The sequence below is a fragment of the Solanum verrucosum genome, unplaced genomic scaffold, assembly GCF_900185275.1.
Source record: "Solanum verrucosum unplaced genomic scaffold, falcon-dt-bn FXZP01000246.1, whole genome shotgun sequence".
NCBI classification, from domain to species: Eukaryota; Viridiplantae; Streptophyta; class Magnoliopsida; order Solanales; family Solanaceae; genus Solanum; species Solanum verrucosum.
The window spans coordinates 792,372-811,014 of NW_026019995.1; the positions used below are offsets into that span (position 1 = coordinate 792,372).

At 38.5% G+C, this 18,643-nt stretch overlaps 1 protein-coding gene across 1 annotated transcript in view; it reads right to left on the reverse strand.

Moving 5' to 3' along the window:
* Positions 1 to 247: 247 nt before the first annotated feature.
* Positions 248 to 18,643, reverse strand: part of LOC125819231 (uncharacterized) — a gene marked incomplete at its 5' end in the record, with an annotated part of 69,305 nt that continues 50,909 nt past the window's right edge. Inside the window, 7 exons of the mRNA XM_049498697.1 lie at positions 248 to 679; positions 8,145 to 8,268; positions 8,483 to 8,604; positions 9,729 to 10,436; positions 10,523 to 10,915; positions 17,318 to 17,515; positions 17,992 to 18,472. Coding sequence (XP_049354654.1) covers positions 248 to 679; positions 8,145 to 8,268; positions 8,483 to 8,604; positions 9,729 to 10,436; positions 10,523 to 10,915; positions 17,318 to 17,515; positions 17,992 to 18,472 — 2,458 coding nt within the window. The remainder of the gene's footprint in view (positions 680 to 8,144; positions 8,269 to 8,482; positions 8,605 to 9,728; positions 10,437 to 10,522; positions 10,916 to 17,317; positions 17,516 to 17,991; positions 18,473 to 18,643) is intronic.

The window sequence follows — 18,643 nt, forward strand, 5'->3', positions numbered from 1 at the left end:
TGGATGTAGATAAATGTCAATGTCATTTCCAGGTGATCGCGGTCCAGGTATAAGCAAAGAAAGCATAAGGTATTATGATTTCATGCACATCCATGGAGGTAAATTATACACCATTGACATAACTGGCCATGTGCTGTGAGATGTGCTCATGGTTCGAAATGGATTGAATCCATGACTTGCTAAACCAAGTCTCAAATTACGAGTCTTTTGCAAATTCTTGATGTATGTTATCAAATTCTTTCCATGCTCATCCATCAGCACGATGCCTTAACTTTCCATCTTTAGAACGTTGCTCGTCATGCCATCTTAATGATTCTGCTGTTTTTGAGCTGATAAATAGCCTTTTGAGTCTAGGAATCAACGAAAAGTGTCTCAATATTTTAATAGGAACACGATGAGGTTTCTTAGAAGACTCAAGATTACTATCTACTTCAGGATGTTCAACAAATCGAGAAGCTCCACAAACATGGCAATACTCATCATCTTTATGGTCACCTCTAAATAACATACAATCATTAGGACAAGCATCAATCTTTTTATAGTCAAGACCTAAGTCCCTTACCACGGCCTTGGCTTTATTGTAAGATTCAGGAATCTTCATCTCAGGAATCACTTCTTTCAATAACTCCAAGAGAGAAGTAAAAGAAGCATTGCTCCATCCATGGAGACACTTCAACAACTATAAACGGTTTCTGAATGATAATTTAGAGAAACCTTTACAACCTGGATATAGTTCTTGGCTTGCCTCATTAACTAAATTATAAAAAATTTGGGCGTCTTCATTTGGGCCTTCATAAGCTCCTTCATCTTGTACAATATTTCCAAAAGGTATCATTCAACAATCCATCAATATCATCATATGAGTGAGCTTCATCCATGTTAGTATCAACATTTTTCAGTATTTCCCATTACCCATGATTGATCCATCTTGTATAGCCTTGAACAAAGCCATAGCATATTAAATGATGATATATTACGTTCCTTCGATACCAATGGATATTACAACACTTTGAACATGGGCATTGAATTTGTTCTCCTTGAGGATCTCCAACAGAGTAAGCAAAGTCCAAAAAAGATTGAACACCATCAATATACTCTTTACTATACCTTGGATAATCCATCCAACACTTAGATAAATTATTTGAGATACTAAATATTAAAAGGTGATGTAAAATGTCCAAGATATACATTAATCTATGCATTAACAATATAAATAGATCCTAAAATTGAAACTTATTCTTCAACATTATATATAGTATAAAATAGAACAATAAGAAAATAAAGAGGATAAGAAGTTCTTACCCAGCCATGACAATTACTTTAAGTCAAAATTCAAGTTCAAGTCCACTAAATCTTCTCACGTGTAGGATAATTTTCTAGGAGAAAAAATAAATTGAAATTAGTATTATTCAAAATCAATATGCTACCAAATTCACACGATAAATATGCTACCAAACTCATAGAGAAAATCCTAACAAAATCAGAAAAAACTATTAACATTGCACCATATGCTACCAAGCTCACAGAAAACTATTTTTTATAAGTAGCAAGCTCACCACCAAAGAGTAATAATCTTTTCTGCTAAAGCAAAAACTGAAAAAATCTAAACATCAAGATATATATAATAACAAGTACAAACCTGTAGAAAATACTTACAAAAATTAACATTGAGGAAAAATACAAGAACTCCTACGTAGTAAAGCAGATCGAGAAATCACAATGAAAAAATAGAAACTCTAAAACCCAGTTGACAAACTAACATAATATTAGTTGTAACCCAAAATAAATCCTTAAAAAATTATGTTCACAATTTTTATGGGATTCATGTACCGAAGCACAAATTCTGTTCACACTAACAAAAGCTCACAAATTAAAACAATATGATGAAGGATATTTAATATTACCGAGTGTAATAATGAAACCCGTAAGAAGGCGTTGATTTATGATGAAATCTCAAAGTTTTTCAAAACCCTACGTCAAAGATGAACGCTTGTGGAAGATTCAACAGATTTGCCTCAATATAGTTTTGAAGAAAGTAACATACTCCTTTTTAATCGATGAATGACAAAAAATATTCCCAGATTTGATTCAGAAATTTTTTAGGGATGAGAGTGACTGTTCACTATCTGAATGATGAATGACAAAAAAATTCTTAAGAACATTGAGGATCGCGCTAATTTTTCTTAAAACCCAATATATTGAAGGAATGATAAATTTAGCTGAAAATTTAAGTGAATATTTAAGGCACAATTATAAAGTGTTGTCATTATAATTAAAAATTAATAACACTTAAAAAGCGTAGCAAAACATATAATAAAGTGTTGCCAATTATTTTATGATTGGGCAACACTTAAAAGTGTAACCCATATTGTCTAAGGGAACATTTTTTAGGCATGGTCTATTATTTTGTAGCCAAAAGGTTTGATCGTGTGCCCTTAAATATTTTTTGCAACGTTTCTAAAGTGTGGTCTAAAATAAGTGTCGCCGTAGGCCAAATTTGTTGTAGTGGAAGCACTTTATGGTAGAAGGTGTCGATCTCCGGTTGGGTGGTTTAAAGTAGGTGAATTTGCTCTTCTTGGTTCCGAGGTAGTCTATGAGGCTATGAAAAAGGTTCGACTTATAAGGGATAGGTTGAAAATGGCTCATAGTCGGCAAAAGTCTTATGTCGATAATAGAAAAAGGGATCTTGAATTTGAAGTAGGTAAGTGGGTCTACTTGAAGATCTCACCCATGAAAGGGGTGCTGAGGTTTGGTAAGAAGGGGAAGCTTGGCCCCCGGTATATTGGGCCTTATGAGATCTTGAAGCGTGTCGGAAAGGTCGCTTATGAGTTGAAATTGCCCATCGAATTGGCCCCAGTTTACCTGGTGTTTCATATTTCTATGTTAAAGAAGTGTATAGGTGACCCGGTGTCAATTCTCCCTCTAGAAGGTTTAGGGGTAAATGAGAACCTTTCTTATGAAGAGGTTCCGATCGAAATCATAGATCGTCAAGTTAAGATGTTGAGGAATAAAGAGGTGGCCTCTGTAAAAGTCCTATGGAAAAAGCACCTAGTTGAGGGTGCAACATGGGAGGCCTAGGCCGACATGAAGTCCCGATACCCTCATCTTTTTCCTCCGACCCTTTAACAACCCGAGATCACCCCCTAGTCATTACCGGCGTATTTGACCTCGAAGAAGTATCATTGAATAAAATCACGTAAATTTAAAAATTTTACTTTGGAAGTTCAACTTCACTTCATATATGAAAAATAGAATCTAACTTCGTCACAATGCACCATCTAGACATAGAAGTATTGAAAATGGGACTTAGCTCTTACATCAATAAGAAGTCTTGAAAATAGGAAGTACAACAATGTCTTTAAACATAAGCAAAACACTAAACATAGAAGCTACAACATAGGGTCTTGTCCTTGGACTTGAGGACTCTCCAACTTGAGGAAGCAACTCCAAGTGTCTTGATAAGTAAGCTTGAATCCTCAACGGTCCGAACCTAAATGTTTGGGAAAAAGGGAGAAAATATGGGTTAGTACAACACACGTACTAAGTATGGCTACTATGCATAAAAACCATTGAAACATGCATAAAAGGACATTTTATTCAAAACATGCTTTTTGCCAAGTAAATCCAATATGCACACAAATTAAGTATCATAGTCCAAACCAACATAATATCATCCCAACATGTAGACAACCCAAGCAATACTAGTGCAATGCAAAGAATAGAACCCCATAACCCTATTCAAAGCCAAGTATCACATTAAGCAACCTACTTCATGCATATGTTCATAAGATCATATTTCATCATAACTTACCACGTTCATAATGATCATACATAACATAGCTTCAACATACATAACTCATAATAATCATAATCATTAGAGAACACTACTTCAACCATCTCTTAGGATCCCACAAGTGCAATGTGCAAGAGAAGTCCCATACCCTCCCTTACACTATGTAGAAACCCTTAGGAAAGCCCTAGTAAAAGTTCACACCTTTCATACCTTCATTTACTTTTACATTAGGGAAATATTGCAATAACCGACATAGCGCATGAGAGCTACATGGAATCCGATGTTCTACTCCCACACCGAAAAGAGAGGGTTAACATTTGCCTAAGCTGTAACCATTCGTACAAAGCTATCTAGGTGGATCCACTAAGCTAGTGTCCTATGTGGGCACCTAGTTAAGGGTCAAGGAGATTTCTTTTAGAAACACTAACTTACTAAACGTGGGGGTTTTCATCTCATGAGACAATGCATACCATAGGTAATCTGGACTTGCTAAACGTGACGAAACACATGTGGGGAGTCGGACTTACTAAACGTGAGACCCCCATCTCATGTACATGCCCTTTCGGTGCTAAGCATCTGATTCCCTTTTGTAATCATCTTTAGTCATCACATAAGTTCACATTAGCCTTTAATATACCTTTATGTAGACATCTTACCATAATAGCTCATATGTGTTCATAAGTGTATAACAATACTTTACTTTAGAGACACTTAGCAAATGAGTAAACCTTTCAATTATTACACTACAATCATGAGAACTACCTTTCAATCATATAGCAATCATACCATAATATACATACATACTTCACATCTAATTCAAGTGTAGAGGGTTAAGGATGAGGAAACTAGGTCATCAACACCCCAATAACACATTAGGTATAACATCATTACAATCTAAGTAATTCACCTTTCATACTTGAGTTCAAATAGAACCAACCTTCACACCTTCTTGCCCTTCCTGGGACGTCCATACTTCAATTATCGAGCAATTAATAACCAATGCATAATACATATTCCCTTCATAGCCTTCAGGGCTTCATTTAAAGACTCAACACTAATTTCATAGAAATTATACATAACCTAGGGTAGAATCATCGTACAAACATGACTTAAATAACATCATATTCAATTCACAGCCTTCATTCAATATCCAACACAAACTAGGGTTAAAATTAGGAAAAGAAGGAGAAACATGGGTCTCATGGGGAATTCTTTAAGAAACCACCAATACAACATAATTTCAATTATAATTGTTCATATAACATCAATCAAAGTCAGTTTATAACATCAATTTTACTTTAGAAAGAAGACCCACGTTTTTGGATTGAAACCTAGAAATTGGAGATTTTGAAATTCATCTTGAAAGGGCCTCTTGGGGAAAGGAATCTCAAGAGTGATAAGCAACCATACCTTATTGACGAATTAAGCACGAAAATCCGAGTTGAAACCTTGGAGAGTTGGTCTTCTTCTTGAAGCTCCAATCTTCTTCAATGGAGTTCTTGAGAAGAGAGAGAGAGTAGAGAGAAGGAGGAACTTTAGGTTCAGATCATTGGGGTTTTGTGTTTGAGTGATAAAAGTGAGGTAAATTGACTTAAAAATCATTATATACACATCCCCTAGAGTACTCTAAATACCCCTTACTTAAATGGACTCTTTAATGAGATATTTGGAATTAAATTTCGAGACAGTAGAGTCCGCGACATGACTGCGTTGCGAACAAACTTTTTGCTCCTTGGGTGAACAAGTCCGCCACGCGCCCTTGTTCCCTCCAAGAGCAATTTGCAAACTGCCTTGGCAGGTTGCTTGTCCAAGGTTGGGGTCCCCCTTTGGTCCCCTTAGGGTAGTCCAGGGCGTCGTATTCAAATGTTTTGACCCTATAATATATTTACCTATTTTAATTCTTTTTAAATGATTATACCATTATACGACACTCCCAGACCTGCCCAAAACATAAGGGCACACTAGAACACATTCTTCTCTAGTTTCCGGGCGTCGTGGTCGTTTCTTGACGTTTAGACTTTTACTCTTCCAAACCAAGTCATTTACATTAGTTTAGGTTTATAAACATTATTTAAACTATTTTTAAGTCATTATTCATAAGGTGAGGCTCTAACTTAAGTCATAGAATTTCCGAGGTGTTACAATATCCCCCCCTTAGGAACATTCGTCCCCGAATGTCACTTGGACTTCTTTCTAGGGAGACAAAGACTTAAACTAGCAGCACAACAATCAATCACATCAACATCATATCATCATATCATATAGGTATTTAATCCACAACATCACTGTGCTCAAAACTCTTTACTTCACATAAGTATAGGGGGAACTACCTTCTCCATATTCAATGAGCATCAACATATATGTTAAGCAATTAGCAAGACATTTCTTTAGCAAGACAACATCAAGCATGCTCATTACAACTCTCATGAAGACAACATCACACAACATCTATGGGTGCATTTTTAATCATGAGAAACAAAATTCATGAAAACTCAAAATACAACTTTAAGCATGAATTTTCACAAAAATATGCACATACAGGGAGATCATGTCATAATCATAAACACACATGATTTTCAATTTATACCTAATTAAGAGAGACTACTAACCTCAACTTTGGCTAGGAGTAGGAGGAAAAAGATGAGGGTAGCGGGACTTCATGTCGGCCTCGGCCTACTATGTTGCACTCTCAACTAGGTGGTTTCTCCAGAGGACTTTTATGGAGGTAACCTCTTTATTCCTCAACTTCTTAACTTGACGATCTAGGATTTCAACCGGAACCTCTTCTTAAGAAAGGTTCTCATTCACCCCTAAACCTTCTAGAGGGAGAATGGACACTAGGTCACCTATACACTTCTTTAACATAAATATATGGAACACTGGGTGAACCGGGGCCAATTCGATGGGTAATTTCAACTCATAAGAGACCTTTCCAACACGCTTCAAGAACTCATAAGGCCCAACATACCGGGGGCTAAGTTTCCCCTTCTTACCAAACCTCATCAGCCCTTTCATGGGTGAGATCTTCAAGTAGACCCAATCACCTACTTCAAATTCAAGATCTCTCTTTCTATTATCGGCATAAGACTTTTGCTGACTATAAGCCATTTTCAACCTATCCCTTATGAGTCGAACTTTTTCCATAGCCTCATAGACTACCTCGGAACCAAGAAGAGCAAATTCACCTACTTCAAACCACCTAACCAAAGATCGACACATACTACCATAAAGTGCTTCAAAGTGTGCCATGGCAAAACTCGTGTGGAAGCTATTGTTGTAGGAAGATTCTATTAAAGGTAGGTGTTCATCCCAATTACCTTTGAAGTCAATGACACACGCTCTCAGCATGTCCTCTAGGGTTTGGATGGTGCATTCCACTTGACCATCCGTTTGAGGGTGAAATGCGGTACTAAGTTTCACTTCAGTACCAAGTCCACTTTCGAAAGACCTCCAAAAATGGGAAGTAAATTGGGCATCTATTCGAAATAATCGACAACGGGGCCCCATGCAATTTCACAATGTCCTTAATGTACAACTTAGCATAATCTTCCACCGAAAAAGAAACCTTGACGGGAAGGAAATGAGTTGATTTAGTCAATCTATCTGTAATGACCCAAATGGAATCATGTTGCCTATGGGTTAGAGGCAAACCTACCACGAAGTCCATATTGATCTTTTCCCACTTCCAATGGGGGTATCAATATCTTGAGTTAGACCTCCCGGTCCTTGGTGCTCGGCTTTGACTTATTGGCAATTTGAGCACCTAGCCACAAAATCTGTTATGTCTTTTTTCATTCCATTCCACCAATAAATCTCACGTAAGTCACGATACATTTTGGTGGCTCCCGGATGGATGGATTATCGGGACCCATGGGCCTCCTCTAAGATTGTATCTCTTAGGCCATTTACATCCGGCACACATAATCTTCCTTGGAGCACCATATCTTCTCCTTGAGAGTAAGTTTTTATTAATTTGTTGAGAACCGACTCTTTTAGTTCCATAAATATAGGGTAAAGATGTTGCTTAGACTTCACGTCAACAACAACCGATGGCTCGGAATTATGACGGACCATAACACCACCTTTGGGGATTCTTCAAGTCGGACACCCAACCAGGCTAGCCTATGACATCACGGGCTAACTCCCTTTTCTCTTTCTCCACATGTGACACTCTACCCATAGATATACGACTCAAATCATCCGCAACCACATTTGCTTTTCCGGGGTGGTAAAGGACACTCATATCATAATATTTTAAGAGTTCCAACCACCTCCTTTATTGGAGATTCAATTATTTTAGTCTAAAAACATATTGAAGAGTCTTGTGTTCGGTAAACACATCCACATGTACCTTATAGAGATAGTGTCTCCAAATCTCAAAAGCAAAGACTACAGCCGCAAGCTCAAGGTCATGAGTTGGATAATTCTTCTCATGCACCTTGAGTTGTTTCGAGTCATAAGCTATACTTCCCATACTGCATGAGGACACAACCCAAATCCACTCGGGAAGACTCACAATAAACTACAAACCCTCCGGTGCCCTCCGATAAGGTCAAAATCGAAACGGAGGTGAGCTTATCTTTCAATAATTGGAAGCTCTTTTAACAAGATTCCGACCATTCGAACTTGGACTTCTTTTAAGTTTAGGCCATTAATGGAGATGCAATAGATGAATATCCGTCAACAAACCTCCGATAATAACCGGCCAAACCCAAAAAGCTTCGGATGTTGGAAGGATTCAAAGGTCTATGCAAACTTTTGACCACATCGGTTTTCTTTGGATCAACTTCTATACCCTCACTAGAAACAATCTGACCAAGGAAAGCAACCGATCTTAGCCAAAACTCGCACTTGCTAAACTTAGCATAGAGTTGGTGATCTTTGAGGGCTTGCGCTATCCTAAAATGATTCATGTGATTATCCTCACTTTTAGACTATATCAAGATGTCATCAATAAAGACAATAACAAATGAGTCTAGAAAATTTCTAAACATACGATTCATAAGATCCATGAAAGCCGCCGGGGCATTTGTAATACCAAAGGACATCACTAAGAACTCAAAATGACCATATCCTGTTCATAAGGATATTTTTGGAACATCAACACCTCTCACCCTAAGTTAGTGATAACCAAACCCCAAATCAATTTTTGAAAAGTAACTCGCTCCTTGAAGTTGATAAAATAAGTCATCAATCCTAGGGAGTGGATACTTGTTCTTTATGGTCACTTTATTTAACTGTCGGTAATCAATATACATACGAACAAATTCATCCACCTTCTTCACAAATAACACCGGTGCACCCCAAGGAGATATACTAGGTTGGATGAAACCCTTATCCAACAAATCTTTGAGTTGAGCTTTTAATTCCTTCGACTCCGCTGGGGCCATCCGGTAAGGAGGGATTGAAATGGGTTGTGTATCCGACAATAAATCTTGGTCGAAATCTATTTCCCGTTCGAGAGGATTCCCGGATAAGTCATCGGGAATGACTTTAAGAAAATCCTTCACTATGGGGACCGACTCCAAAAGAGGAATCTTTTACTCAAGATCCTTGACCCTCACAATATAATAGAGACAACCCTTAGAAATCAACTTACAAGCTTCTAGACATGAAACGATCCTTCCCCTAGGAATGGAATTTCCTCTCTTCCATTCTAAAATGGGTTCATTAGGAAATTGAAACTTCACAATTCGGGTCCTACAATCTATGGACGCAAAACAAGCATGAAGCCAATCCATCCCCAATATAACATCAAAGTCTAACATATCAAGTTCCACCAAATCAAACAAAGTGACTCTATTGGGCAATGATATGGGACAACCCATATAGACTCTTTTAGCAACTACGGAATCACCCACCGGGGTAGAAACCGAAAAGGGTTTATCAAAGACATCGGGAAGCATATTAAACTGCATAACCACTAAAGGGTTACAAAAGACAAATTGGTACCGGGATCCAACAATGCATAAAAATTAACTGAAAATATTTGTAGCATACCGGTCACAACATCTGGAGAGCTCTCTTGATCACCTCGGGATTGAAGAGCATAGAAGCGATTCTTTTTAGGAGCATCGGGATTTGGTCCACTTGCTTGTGCTTGAGTATTTTCCCTTCCTTGAGCCTTTAGCATAGGGCAGTACCTCCTCATGTGGCCGCTCTTACCACAACCATAAAAATTACCCGTGCCAACTAGGCACTTGCCTTCATGTTTTCGACCACACTTTGCACAAATAGGCTTCTTAACATAAGGACCACCACGTCTTGCTTCTTGAGGCTTTGGGGTAGACACGTTACCTTTGTTGACCCTTGGAGTGTTAGGAGGACCTTGGTTGAAAAACCTCTTATTGAAATTTGGCTTATCTTGGATTTCACACCTAACCTTAGAAGAATTTCCATGATCGGTCCTTGACCTCTTCAATTTTGTACCAACTTTTTTAAGCTTTTGCTCCTCAATTAGCTCGGCATGAACCATAAGGCGAGAAATGTCCATGCTTGGGATTGGCATAGCCGACCTACATTCATTCACCACAAGATCGGATACACGCATAACTTGAGGCCATACTCCTTCACACTCATACCCCCTTAACGGAGGTTGATGAATTATTGCATTTTCCTCTCCCTTAGTTCCAAGGGGAAAAACCTATCAATAAAAGCCATCTTGAATGTAGCCCAACTTATCGGACCCTCTCTAATAGGTCTCCCTTCCTTTCATTGTTCATACCACACTTGTGCCATATCTTTGAGTTGATAGGCGGCTAACTCCGCCTTTTCTTGAGAAGTCACATCCATAGCCTCTAGAACCTTAAACAGTTCATCAATGAACCATTGTGGATCTTCTTCCACATTGGAGCGAAAGAAAGTAGGGGGATTCATTCTTGTGAAATCCCTTATCCTAGAAGTGGTAGTGCTAGCATTGGGGTTCACTTGCACCCTAGTATCCCTTGCAACTTGAGTGGCCAACACTAGTGTCAAATTATGAATAGCCGACCTTATCTCAGCATTAGACATAGCCCCTTCTTCAATAGGAACTAGAGGGTTTTGCGGAGCTTGAGGGGGAACCTCCTCAGTCACATTATCCTCAGCAGACCTCATTGTGTTGTTCCTTCTTGTATTCATTGCCTATAAGCACAAGAGATGGATTAGAAGAAAAGGACTAAATAGTGTTAAGACTATTAGGCACGACTATGGAATAACAAAAGAGTAAAAGTTCCTAAGCATCTCGGAGCCTCTCATTAGTAAGTGTGGCGCGCTTCACACCCATAAACAAGACTCTACTAGAAGTGGTGTCTTGCGACATGAATCCTATATTATTCTCAGCCTTATCCTATAATACCAAATCTGTAACGACCCGAGATCACCCCCTAATCGTTACCGGTGTATTCGATGTCGAAGAGGTCTTATACAAGCCCTTAGCATTCATCATAACCTGTATTGTAGAATAAAATCACGAAAAATTTAAAACTTTTACTTTGGAAGTTCAATTTCACTTCATATATGAAAAATAGAATCTAACTTCGTCACAATGCACCATCTAGACATAGAAGTATCAAAAATGGGACTTAGCCCTTACATCAATAAGAAGTCTTGAAAATAGTAAGTATAACAATGTCTTCCAACATAATCAAAGAAATAAACATAGAAGCTAGATCATAGGGTCTTGTCCTCGGACATAAGGAAGCACCAACTTAGGGAAGCAACTCCAAGTGTGTTGAGAACTAAGCTCGAATTCCTCAACGGCCCGCACCTAAATGTTTGGGAAAAAGGGATAAAATATGGGGTAGTACAACACACATACTAAGTATGGCTACTATGCATAAAAACCATTGAAACATGCATAAAAGGACATTTTATTCAAAACATGCTTATTGCCAAGTAAATCCAATATGCACAAAAATTAAGTATCATAGTCCAAACCAACATATTATCATCCCAACATGTAGACAACCCAAGCAATACTAGTGCAATGCAAAGAATAGAACCCCATAACCCTATTCAAAGCCAAGTATCATATTAAGAAACCTACTTCATGCATACGTTCATAAGATCATATTTCATCATAACTAACCACATTCATAATGACCATACATAACATAGCTTCAACATAGATAAGTCATAATAATCATAATCATAAGAGAACACTACTACAACCATCTTTTAGGATCCCACAAGTGCAAAATGCAAGAGAAGTTCCATACCCTCCCTTACACTATGTAGAAACCCTTAAGAAAGCCCTAGTAAGAGTTCACAACTTTCATACCTTCATTTACTTTTACTTTAGGGAAATATTGCAATAACCGACATAGACCATGAAAGCTATATGGAATCCAGTGTTCTACTCCCACACCGAAAATAGAGGGTTAACACTTGCCTAAGGTGTAACCATTCGTACATAGCTATCTAGGTGGATCCACTAAGCTAGTGTCCTATGTTGGCACATAGTTAAGGGTCAAGGAGATTGGTTTTAGAAATCCTAACATACTAAATGTGGGGGTTTCCATCTCATGAGACAACACATGCCGTAGGTAATCCAGACTTGCTCAACGTGCGGAAACCCATGTGGGGAGCCGAACTTACTAAACGTGAGACCCTCATGTCATTTACATTCCCTTGCGGAGCTAAGCATCTGATTCCCTGTTGCAATCATCTTTAGTCATCACGTAAGTTCACGTTAGCCTTTAATAAACAAGTGTAGACATATTACCATAATAGCTCATATGTGTTCATAACTTAGTAACAATCCTTTCACTTTAGAGACACTTAGCAAGTGAGTAAACCGTTCACTTTACATTACACAACAATCATGAGAACTACCTTTCAATCATATGACAATTATACCATAGTATACATGCATACTTCACATCTAATTCTAGTTTAGAGGGTTAAGGATGAGGAAACTAGGTCATCAACACCACAATAAAACATTAGGTATAACATCATTACAATCTAAGTAATCCACCTTTCATACTTGAATTCAAATAGAACCAACCTTCATACCTTCTTGCCCTTCGTGGGACATCCATAATTCAATTACCAAGAAATTCATAACCAATGCATAATACAAGGTAATTCAAGAAGTAATAACATAATTAACAACAATATAAGCAATTGACATATTCCCTTCATAGCCTTCAAGGCTTCATTTAAAGACTCAATGCTAATTTCATAGAAATTATACATAACCTAGGGTAGAATCATCATACAAACATGAATTACATAATATCACATTCAATTCATAGCCTTCATTCAATATCCAACAAAAACTATGGTTGAAATTAGGAAAAGAAGGAGAAACATGGGTCTCATGTGGAATTCTTCAAGAAACCACCAATACAGCATAATTTAATTCATAATTGTTCATATAACATCAATCAAAGTCAGTTTATAACATCAATTTCACTTTAGAAAGAAGACACACATTTTTTTTATTGAAACCTAGAAATTGGAGATTTTGAAATTCATCTTGAAGGGTCCTCTTAGGGAAAACAATCCCAAGATTGGTAAGAAACCATCCTTATTGACGAATTAACCACGAAAATCCGAGTTGAAACCTTGGAGATTTGGTCTTCTTGTTGAAGCTCCAATCTACTTCAATGGAGTTCTTGAGAAGAAAGAGAGAGTAGAAAGAAGGAGGAACTTTAGGTTTAGATCTATGGGGTTTTATGTTTGAGTGATAAAAGTAAGGTAAATTGACTTAAAAATCATTATATACACATCCCCTAAAGTACCCTAAACACCCCTCGCTTAAGTGGACTCTTTAATGAAGTAAAAATAGATTTCTGAATTTCTGCATTTTCGTCGTGGAACAAGTCTATGTCGCGGAGCTGCTCCTTGAATATATTTGGAATTAAATTTCGAGACAGTAGATTCCGCGAAATGACCGTGTCTCGAACAAACTTTTTGCTCCTTGGGGGAGCAAGTCCGCGACGCGCCCTTGTTCCCTCCAAGAGCAATTTGCAAGCTGCCTTGGCAGCTTGCTTGTCCATGGTTGGGGTCCCCCTTGGGGCCTCTAAGGGTCTTCCCAGGGCTTCATATTCAAAAGTTTTTTGTCTATAAACATATATTTATCTATTTTAACTCTTTTGACAAGATTATACCAACATATGACAATCCCAAATCTGCCCAAAACCTAAGGACACACTAGAACACATTCTTCTCTAGTTTCCGAAGGTCGTGGTCGTTTCTTGACGTTTAGACTTTTACTCTTCCCAACCAAGTCAATTACATTAGTTTAGGTTTATAAACATAATTTTAACTATTTTTAAGTCATTATTCATAAGGTGAGGCTCTAACTTAAGTCATATAATTTCCGGGGTGTTACAATATCCCTCCCTTAGGAACATTCGTCCCCAAATGTCACTTGGACTTCTTTCTAGGGAGACAAAGACTCAAACTAGCAGCACAACAATCAATCACATCATATCATCAAATCATATGGGAATTTAATCCACAATATCACTATGCTCAAAACTCTTTACTTCACAATAGTATAGGAGGAACTACCTTCTCCATATTCAGTGAGCATTAACATATATGATAAGCAATCAACAAGACATTTATTTACCAAGACAACATCAAGCATGCTCATTACAACTCTCATGAAGACAACATCACACAACATCTATGGGTGCAATTTCAATCATGAGAAATAAAATTCATGAAAACTCAAAATACAACTTTAAGCATAAATTTTCACAAAAAATATGCACATACAAGGAAATCATGTCATAATCATCAACACACATGATTTTAAATTTATACCTAATTAAGAGAGACTACTAACCTCAACTTTGTCTAGGAGTAGGAGGAAAAAGATGAGGGTAGTGGGACTTCATGTCGGCCTCGACCTCCCCTGTTGCACCCTCAACTAGGTGGTTTCTCCATAGGACTTTTACTGAGGCAACCTCTTTATTCCTCACTTCTTCACTTGACAATCAAGGATTTCGACTGGAACCTCTTCATTAGAAATGTTCTCATTCACCCCTAAACCTTCTAAAGGCAGAATGGACACGAGGTCACCTATACACTTCTTTAACATCGAAATATGGAACACTGGGTGAACCAGGGCCAATTCGATGGGTAATTTCAACTCGTAAGCGACCTTTCCGACATGCTTCAAGATCTCATAAGGCCCAAAATACCGGGGGTAAAGTTTCCCCTTCTTACCAAACCTCATCACCCCTTTCATGGGTAAGATCTTCAAGTAGACCCAATCACCTATTTCCAATTCACGATCTCTCTTTCTTTTATCGGCATAAGACTTTTGCCAACTATGAGCCATTTTCAACCTATCCCTTATAAGTTAAACTTTTTCCGTAGCCTCATAGACTACCTTGGGACCAAGAAGGGCAAATTCCCTACTTCAAACCACACAATCGGAGATCGACACCTTCTACCATAAAGTGCTTCAAAGGGTGCCATATTGTTGTAGGAAAATTCTATCAAAGGTAGATGGTCATCCCAATTACCTTTGAAGTCAATGACACACGCTCTCAACATGTCTTCTAGGGTTTAAATGGTGCGTTCCGCTTGACCATCCATTTGAGGGTGAAATGCGGTACTAAACTTCACTTGAGTACCAAGACCACTTTAAAAAGACCTGTAAAAATGGGATGTAAATTGGGCCCCTTTATTCGAAATAATCGACAACGGGTCCCCATACAACTTCACAATCTCCTTAATGTACAACTGAGCATAATCTTCTGCCTAATAAGAAACCTTGACAGGAAGGAAATGGGCTGATTTAGTCAATCTATCCACAATGACCCAAATAGAATCATGTTGCCAACGGGTTCGAGGCAAACCTACCACGAAGTACATATTGATCTCTTCCCACTTCCAATTGGGGGTATCAATATCTTGAGTTAGAACTCCCAGTCCTTGGTGCTCGGCTTTGACTTGTTGGCAATTTGAGCACCTAGCCACAAAATGTGCTATGTCTCTTTTCATTCCGTTCCACCAATAAATCTCACATAAGTCACGATACATTTTGGTGGCTCCCGAATGGATGGAGTATCGGGACTCATGGGCCTCCTCTAAGATTGTATCTCTTAGGCCATCCACATTCGGCACACATAATCTTCCTTGGTGCCTAAACACCCCATCTTCTCCTTGAGAGAGTTTCTATTGCTTTGTTGAGAACCGACTCTTTTAGTTCGATCAATATAAGGTAAAGATGTTGCTTATACTTCATGTCAACAACAATCGATGACTCGGAATTATGATGGACCATAACACCTCCTTTTGGAGAATCTTCAAGTCGGACACCCAACTGGGCTATCCTATTTTCATCATGGCCTAACTCCCTTTTCTCTTCCTCTACATGTGACACACTACCCATAGATATACGACTCAAAGCATCCGCGACCACATTTGCTTTTCAGGGGTGGTAAAGGACACTCATATCATAATCTTTTAAGAGTTCCAACCACCTCCTTTGTCGGAGATTCAATTCTATTTGGCTAAAAACATATTGAAGACTCTTGTGGTCGGTAAACACATCCACATGTACCCCATAGAGATAGTGTCTCCAAATCTTTAAAGCAAAGACTACGGCCGCTAGCTCAAGGTCATGAGTTGGATAATTCTTCTCATGCACCTTGAGTTGTCTCAAGGCATAAGCTATAACCTTACCATGCTGCATGAGGACACAACCCAAACTCACTCGGGAAGCGTCACAATATACTACAAACCCTTCGGTGCCATCCAGTAAGGTCAAAACCAGAGCGGAGGTGAGCTTATCTTTCAACAATTGGAAGCTTTTTCACAAGATTCCGACCATTCGAACTTGGACTTCTTTTGAGTTAAGGTCGTTAATGGAGATGCAATAGATGAAAATCCCACAACAAACCTTCGGTAGTAACCGGCCAAACCCAAAAAGCTTCGAATGTCTGAAGGATTCAAAGGTCTAGGCCAACTTTTGACCGCATCAGTTTTCATTGGATCAACTTCTATACCCTTACTAGAAACAATGTGACCAAGGAAAGCAACCGATCTTAGCCAAAACTAGCATTTGCCAAACTTAGCATAGAGTTGGTAATCTTTGAGGGCTTGCAATACTATCCTCAAATGATTCATGTGATCATCCTCACTTTTAGAGTAAATCAAGATGTCATCAGTAAATACAATAACAAATGAGTCTAGAAAATTTCTAAACACATGATTCATAAGATCCATGAAAGCCGCCGGGGCATTTGTAAGACCAAAGGACATCCCTAAGAACTCAAAATGACTATATCTTATTCGGAAGGCTGTTTTCGGAACATCAACACCTCTCACCCTAAGTTGGTGATAACCCGACCTCAAATCAATTTTTGAAAAGTAACTCGCTCCTTGATGTTAATAAAGTAAGTCATCAATCCTAGGGAGTGGATACTTGTTCTTAATGGTCACTTTATTTAACTATCGGTAATCAATATACATACGAAGGGATCCATTCTTCATCTTCAAAAATAACACCGGTGCACCCCAAGGAGATATACTAGGTTGGATGAAACCCTTATCCAACAAATCTTTGAGTTGAACTTCTAATTCCCTCAACTCCGCCGGGGCCATCCGGTAAGGAGGGATTGAAATGGGTTGTGTATCCGGCAATAAATCGATGCCGAAATCTATTTCCCGTTCAAGAGAAATTCCAGGTAAGTCATCAGGAATGACTTCCAAAAAATCCTTCACTACGGGGACCGACTCCAAAGGAGGATTCTCGGACTCAAGATCCTTGACCTTCACAATATAATAGAGACAACCCTTAGAAATCAACTTACAAGCTTTAAGACATGAAATGATCCTTCCCATAGGAACGAAATTTCCTCTCTTCCATTCTAAAATGGGTTCATTAGGAAATTGAAACTTCACAAGTCGGGTCCTACAATCTATGGATGCAAAATAAGCATGAAGCCAATCCATCCCCAATATAACATCAAAGTCTAACATATCAAGTTTCTCCAAATGAACCAAAGTGACTCTATTGGGCAATGATATGGGACAACCCGTATAGACTCTTTTAACAACTATGGAATCACCCACTGGGGTGGAAACCGAAAAGGGTTTATCTAAGACATCGGGAAGTATATTAAAGTGCATAGCCACTAAAGGGGTTACAAAAGACAAATTGGTACCGGGGTCCAACAATGCATAAACATTAATTGAAAATACTTGTAGCATACCGGTCATAACATCCGGAGAGCTCTCTTGATCACCTCGGGATTGAGAGCATATAAGCGATTGTTGTTAGGAACATCGGTATTTGGGCCACTTGCTTGTGCTTGAGCATTTTCTCTTCCTTGAGTGTTTAGCATAGGGCAGTCCCTCCTCATGTGGCCGTTCTTACCATAACCATAGCAATTATCCGTGCCAACTAGGCACTTGCCTTCATGTTTTTTACCACACTTTGCACAAATAGGCTTCACAACATAAGGAGCACCACGTCTTGCTTCTTGAGGCTTTGGGGTAGACACTTTACCTTTGTTGACCTTTGGAGTGTTAGGAGGACCTTGGTTTAAAAACCTCTTATTGAAATTTGGCTTATCTTGGATTTCAAACCTAACTTTGGAAGAATTTCCATGATCGATCCTTGACCTCTTCAATTTTCTACCAACTTGTTTAAGCTTTTGCTCCTCAATTTGCTCGGCATGAACCATAAGGCAAGAAATCTCCATGCTTGGGATTAGCATAGCCGACCTACATTCATTCACTACAAGAACGAATACACGCATAAAAAATTTGTTCAATGTAGCTCTAGAGTATGACACCAATGTAGGAGCATGCTTGGACAATTGAGTGAACTTGAGGCCATACTCCTTCACACTCATACCCCCTAAACGGAGGTTGATGAATTCTTGCATTTTCTTT